Here is a 7500-nt window from a genome sequence, read left to right as displayed (position 1 = left end):
AAATAAGTCCTTTTACAGTCGTGTTTACGTCAGAGGTCCTTGGTATTCAATTCATTCATGGACATTGTTAGGACAGAATATATATAGGACAGAAGGACACACTATGGTGAGGATAGAGAATGATTAGAGAACAGAAAAGTACTGGGATGTAGGACTGTGTGGGGCATGGTGGTTGTTTAATAGAGTGTTGTTGTGTGACTGTCATTTTAATAGTGTTGTTGTGTGACTGTCATTTTAATAGTGTTATTGTGTGACTCAGTTTAAGAGTGCCGTCGTGTGACTGTCAATCTATATGGCATATAGCTTGCGCACACCGTCACGCCCTCGAGCAAATGTGGCCTGGTGAGCAAATGTGGCCTGGATGGTTGTATATGATTCCCTCTCAGATTTTGGGTCCCACTCCGGCCCTGATTGTGATGCTCCCACATATTCTCACGCACGCACCAGTTACAGTTACTTTCCCCATAAGCCACACTCTGCACATATTTTGCAGCACATATCTTCGAACGGGTAAGGTCTAGTAGCTCTAATTCAACTAATTCTGACATGTACAATTCATTTTTGATATTATTTGACAATTTAGGATCATCATCTCTTTGAAATATCAATGTCATTTTTCAAAAACGATTTTGTTCTTTACTAGCACTTTTATTGTATTTTTTCATAATGGTTAGTTTTATTTATAACAAAAGACATACAACTGAGAAGTATAACAATTATAAATATCCCCCTTTAACTTTGATTTACAAATAAACTAAATTGTAAACAATAACAATCTCACTCGAAGTGTACCATATTGTGATTAGTGTGATGTGTTTTTACAGGATGGATTTTCCATTGTTCCATGGCAGGATCCATCAGCACGGCAGTCATATCATATCATATCATATATAATTAATATTATTATGTAATATATATATATATAATATCGTAGTGTCACACTTGCCTGAACACTTTCATATTGTGACAAGGCTGTGGTAAGGGCTTCAGACATGGCAGGAGAGTATTAAAGTCAAAGTGCTCCTTCCATACATGTTCCATTGGTTCTAGTCTTGTCTCAGGTTCCTTGGCTGTTGCAAGCACTTGTCAAGCCCTATGCACCAGAAATGTGCCTTGTTGGTCTCAGTAGTTGTACTTGACCTTCTCTGTGTCTTGTTCTGTCAAGGTCTTTGCTTCTCCAAAATGTGTTAGATATTGTACTTGGTCAGAAGCCATAGCTGCATGTTTAGTCCACAACTGCCACATGCAGTCACATCCAGTCTCCAAGGCATAATTGCCTTGATCATTGAGGCGTTGTGTGCTTGTAGATCGGCTGTTTTCGCTAGTTTTTTGCGACAGTCTTGTATGATGAAGCAGGGCTTTGCTTTACCAAAAGACGTACACATTTGAAACTTGGAGATACGAGGTTTCTGCCCGACAGTGATGATATTTTAGTGATTATGTTGCGAGGAAAACATTGAGATAACAGCCATTTTGGTTAGAACTGGCTGAAAATAACTTTGTACTTCAAGTTTAAAATATTTTTTCAAGTGTCCAAATATTATCAAATTATCTCGTGGCACCCCTGGGCTGCCGTCACGGCCCTGTGTCTTTAGAACTTGTGTTCCCTGAATAAATGATCGGTGCAAAGATTTTGTTAAAGCGTGCTCAGGACTTGTGTATGCATTCTGACAAGCCCCATTGTAGGAGGCCGGTGACTTTTACTAATATTGATGTAGAACAGTTTGCTCTTAACAATTCTGCTGCCATTTTAAACATAGCTGTAGTAAGCAGCTGCCAAATTGTCCTTACCTTTTAATGTGGGCAAGTGCACGCATAGTGCATGATCTGTGCGCGACTCATGTAGTAGACCGGTAGACAAGATGACAGCTTTCGAATAAAAAAAATCCATTGGAATGACAAATCCGTTGCCAGGCAGTATCCTGCTGAATCCGCCAGTATTTACATAAGAAAACATTGGAAACAGCCAGCTGTGCGCTATGGTAACACGTGGGCACGTTCGCGCACATATCAGACGATATGTGCGCGGATCATATGCCAGGCGGGTAGAGGAATCAAACAGCTACCAAATAAAAAAAAACACGTGAAAAAAAAAAACATTCTATGGCCGTGCAGCTCCTTCCTTTGTTTACAAGGAAAACATATGGGCCGGGAGCTATGATTGGCTTTCAGACCGGATATGGAAACCTAGATCCGGTCTAAACAGGAAATACGACAGGATACAGTTAGGAGGCGGGCCTAAAGTCTCCGAAGCGGCTATATACAGCGACCATACTTTTAATCGTTTCATAATGATTAAAGCTAATTAAATCTTCGGGCTCCTCGGGCATCGCAGAGAGGTACAGCGGGAAATCTCCGGTTTCTACGGGGATCGCGGGAAATTAGTTAACACACGTTCACTGGAAACACCCGTCATCACCTCTGGCCAGAACGTTGATGATATGGCTGTGGTTTGCTGAATCTTTGTATAACTGTGCTGCCCAGAGCAGACTGTAAGCCCCAGAGCCCTGCCACACAACCCACCCGTTGGCAGCGAATATTGGAGTGTGGTGATGCAAAAATGCTGTGGCAAGCTAGTGATTGGAAGGGTGAGTTTTCCTCTTCCCCTCGACAAGAGATGCATTCTGAAGGTGACTTTCAAGAACATATGGAGAGGCTGCTGTTGGTGAGGGAGACAACCTAATATATATGGAGGACTATAATGTCAACATGCCACCTCTAGATGACCCTGTCACAATTGCAGAAGCCCAACATGTGATTGACCACCAGCTAAAGGCTGGAAAAGGAGCAGGACCTGATGGTGTGAGCCCAGGTGTGTTCAAACTTCTGCCAGGGGAATGGGTGATGTTTCTATGTACACTCATGAACTCCATATTTCTAACTGGTTATCCGATGAACTGGGCTAGATTGATCATGTTATTCAAGAAAGGTAACCGACTTGATTGTGACAATTATCGGGGCATAAGTGTGATCAATTTGCAGCCAAGGTGTATGACTGTGTGCTTAACAATTTGCTGCCATTTTAAACATAGCTGTAGTAAGCAGCTGCCAAATTGTCCTTACCTTTTAACGTGGGCACGTGCACGCATAGTGCATGATCTGTGCGCGACTCATGTAGTAGACTGGTAGACAAGATGACAGCTTTCGAATAAAAAAAAAATCCATTGGAATAGACAAATCCGTTGCCAGGCTGTTACCCCTGCTGTAGCCTCCGGTGTTACATAAGAAAACATTGGAAACGGCCAGCTGTGCGCTATGGTAACACGTGGACAGGCGGGTAGAGGAATCAAACGGCTACCAAATAATAAAAAAACGCGTGAAAAAAGACGATGAAATGACTGTGCTGCTCCTTCCTCTGTTTACAATGTATACAGATGGGACGGAAGCTACGATTGGGCCTTGGACAGGATACGGAAACATAGATCCGATCAGAACCGGAAATACGGCAGGATACACTAAGGAGGCGGGCCTAAGACTCCGAAAGGGCTATATACAGCGATCATACTTTTAATTGTTTCATAATGATTAAAGCTAATTACATTTCCGGGAACGACGGGCATCGCAGCGTGGTACAGCGGGAAATCAACGGTTTCGATGGGGATCGCGGGAAATGAGTTAAAGGACCTACACCATGAATTTTCACTTTTTCTATTTTAAAACCTTTTTTTGGGGTCCCACTGGCACCTTCTATCCTCACAAAGTCCTATTTCTGAACATTGTGTCTTTCTCTGGTTTTGGGAAGACAGAGATGAAAAGCTTTCCACGGGTTCTCAGAACAGTGCTGTTCTGAGAGTTGATCCGTGTGACGTCACACGGATTCCCGAGTCCAAAAAAAAAAAAAATTCAATTTTTTTTTTCTTTTTTTTTTCAAAAACTTTCAAAAACTTTTTTTTTCAAAAAACTTTTTTTTTCAAAAAACTTTTTTTTTCAAAAAACTTTTTTCAAAAACTTTTTTTTTCAAAAAACTTTTTTTTTCAAAAACTTTTTTTTCAAAAACTTTTTTTTTCAAAAAACTTTTTTTTTTTCAAAAAAATTTTCTTTTTTTTCTCAAACATTTTTTTTTTTTCAAAATGTTTTTTTTTTTTTTACTTTTTTTTATACATAAATACAATGCAGGTGGGGTTGATTGTCTAATGTAGATTAACTTTCTGTAATGTCTGGTCTAGCAACGGTCGCCCTGTGTCATTTGACAGTAGGCCTATAACATACAACATAGGCCTACAGTAGGCTATAATCAGAGCTGCAACATTATCCTATTTTTGTATTGGCCCAATATTAACATTATTTGTTGTCAACGTGGGGTCCGGGGAGGAGTGAAGAGGAGGGGAGGGGGGAGGGGTGGAAAAACCCCACTAGATGCTCCCCTGAGCAAACAGAGGCCGTTTTGGTATTGCAGCTGGAGAGCCTCATTATAGTAGAGCTAGAACAAACAAAAAGAATGGTCAGAGTGTTTGTTGAGGGTTAAAACCTGTCTAAGACTCAATTTTGAGCATATATTTATACAAAAAATACAGTTTTAAAAGCATGGTGTAGGCCCTTTAAAAAAAGACTGATGTCCTGGTATAAGCCATTCTGAGAGCAGGCAGGAGATAAACCTAAAAGAAGCTGCATAGAACACGTTGTGGCACTCAGGATTATCATTGGACATTGTGTCAGAAACAAGCTGCAACTGTATGTTGCCTTTATAGACTTTTCCAAAGCTTATGACAGGCTCCCAAGAGGAAAACTGTTCAAAGTCTTAAAGAGCCTGGGATGTGGAGTTACTATGATCTTGGCCTTGATGTCAATGTACAGTGTGACAACGAGTATTATTATAGTATTATTATATTGTAGTATTATAGTATTATAGTTATGTATTATCTGCTTATTGTAAGTCGTTTTGGATTAAAAGTGTCTGCTAAATGCATAAAACTGTAAAACTGAGTATCATGGGCTATCATTTAAAGGTGATACACCATGCATTTAAAAAATATTTATGTCATATTGTTTATGTCCCAACAACGTTTTTCAAAAGGTTTGAGGCTAAATTACCACTCCTGAATCGAGAGCCTCTCTCATTTTTGAATGGCTCTCAGAGCATTTCAGCTGCAGTACCACCTTTGGCCTGAAAATATGGTCCAATTTATGTTATAATTGATGTTAAAGCAGTGTATGCTGTAGGAGGGGCGTGGCTATCTTGTGATGATTCTGATTCAACACTTCTTCTTTGTGTGCTTTATTTTCGGCAAGCTCAAGACAATGTCCCAAGAATCCCTGCGGTTGCACGTGACCGTTGGCAGCCAATAGCATTCCTATGGTACCATTAAAACAATGATGGTGCCTATGGTACCATTAAAACAATGATGGTGGCAGCCAATAGCATTCCTCTGGTACCATTAAAACAATGATGGTGGCAGCCAATAGCATTCCTCTGGTACCATTAAAACAATGATGGTGGCAACCAATAGCATTCCTTTTGTACCATTAAAACAATGATGGTGGCAGCCAATAGCATTCCTCTGGTACCATTAAAACAATGATGGTGGCAGCCAATAGCATTCCTATGGTACCATTAAAACAATGATGGTGCCTATGGTACCATTAAAACAATGATGGTGGCAGCCAATAGCATTCCTATGGTACCATTAAAACAATGATGGTGGCAGCCAATAGCATTCCTCTGGTACCATTAAAACAATGATGGTGACAGCCAATAGCATTCCTCTGGTACCATTAAAACAATGATGGTGACAGCCAATAGCATTCCTCTGGTACCATTAAAACAATGATGGTGACAGCCAATAGCATTCCTCCATTAAAACAATGATGGTGGCACCCAAACAAAGGCAAAGAAACGCATCATAATGGCTCTGACAGAAACCAATGTGTCATGTGACCGTTCCCACCGTCCATATGATTTAAGGTCTATGTATAAAACAGTATTTTGTGTAAAACCTCTGGAAGTGTAGTATAACAGTATAAGTGTAGTTTAAACCCTCACCAGTAGGTGGCAGTATAAGTGTAGTATAAAACAGTATAAGTGTAGTATAAAACCTCATTATGAGTGTAGTTTAAACCCTCACCAGTTGGTGGCAGTACAAGTGTTTAAAACCTCATTATGAGTGTAGTTTAAACCCTCACCAGTAGGTGGCAGTACAAGTGTTTAAAACCTCATTATAAGTGTAGTTTAAACCCTCACCAGTAGGTGGCAGTACAAGTGTTTAAAACCTCATTATAAGTGTAGTTTAAACCCTCACCAGTAGGTGGCAGTACAAGTGTTTAAAACCTCATTATAAGTGTAGTTTAAACCCTCACCAGTAGGTGGCAGTACAAGTGTTTAAAACCTCATTATAAGTGTAGTTTAAACCCTCACCAGTAGGTGGCAGTACAAGTGTTTAAAACCTCATTATAAGTGTAGTTTAAACCCTCACCAGTAGGTGGCAGTACAAGTGTTTAAAACCTCATTATAAGTGTAGTTTAAACCCTCACCACAAGGGGCAGTATAAGTGTAGTATAAAACCTCATTATGAGTGTAGTTTAAACCCTCACCACAAGGGGCAGTATAAGTGTAGTATAAAACCTCATTATGAGTGTAGTTTAAACCCTCACCAGTAGGTGGCAGTACAACTCACCAGACAGTCTTCTCTGCCGGGGGCGGGGCTTGTCTGTCGACACACGTCCACCCTCAGGGTCTTCCGCCGCAGTGCATTGTGGGAAATGTGCACAGCGAACACCTCGTTCACCGCCACGGCGTTCCCTCGGGCGAGCGAGCCGCGGGTTCTGAACAGACAACCCTCCGATGAGCAAGGCAGCACCGCCACGCGCACATAGCTGGGGAAACAAGGTCACAGGTCAAATAACTGAGCTGTTCCACTAAAAGTCGAACGAAATAATTACTATTTACCATTTAGAGCGAGTAGGGAGTTGTAGTTCTAATGGAAGCTAGGGAGTGAGTCAGTAGTTCTAATGGAAGCTAGGGAGTGAGTCTGTAGTTCTAATGGAAGCTAGGGAGTGAGATAGGGAGTGTGATCCTCCCACAAACAGAGGGCGCTAACATCAGATCTTACATAGTGTGATCCTCTAGAGGGCGCTAACATCAGATCTTACATAGTGTGATCCTCTAGAGGGCGCTAACATCAGATCTTACATAGTGTGATCCTCTAGAGGGCGCTAACATCAGATCTTACATAGTGTGATCCTCTAGAGGGCGCTAACATCAGATCTTACATAGTGTGATCCTCTAGAGGGCGCTAACATCAGATCTTACATAGTGTGGTCCTACCACAGACAGAGGGCGCTAACATCAGATCTTACATAGTGTGGTCCTACCACAGACAGAGGGCGCTAACATCAGATCTTACATAGTGTGATCCTCTAGAGGGCGCTAACATCAGATATTACATAGTGTGATCCTCTAGAGGGCGCTAACATCAGATCTTACATAGTGTGATCCTCTAGAGGGCGCTAACATCAGATCTTACATAGTGTGATCCTCCGACAGATAGAGGGCGCTAACATCAG

The 7500-nt window shown here is 41.2% G+C and overlaps 1 protein-coding gene across 1 annotated transcript in view; it reads right to left on the bottom strand.

Moving 5' to 3' along the window:
* The window catches only part of wwc1 (WW and C2 domain containing 1), a 101501-nt gene that overhangs the window by 19583 nt on the left and 74418 nt on the right, over window positions 1-7500 (bottom strand). The window contains exon 17 of the mRNA XM_080755238.1: window positions 6612-6810. Within this exon, the coding sequence (XP_080611364.1) occupies window positions 6612-6810 (199 nt within the window). The remainder of the gene's footprint in view (window positions 1-6611; window positions 6811-7500) is intronic.

This window comes from Nannobrachium achirus (genome assembly GCF_963921795.1).
Source record: "Nannobrachium achirus genome assembly, contig: SCAFFOLD_134, whole genome shotgun sequence".
NCBI lineage: Eukaryota > Metazoa > Chordata > Actinopteri > Myctophiformes > Myctophidae > Nannobrachium > Nannobrachium achirus.
This window is presented reverse-complemented; position numbering and strand designations above follow the sequence as displayed.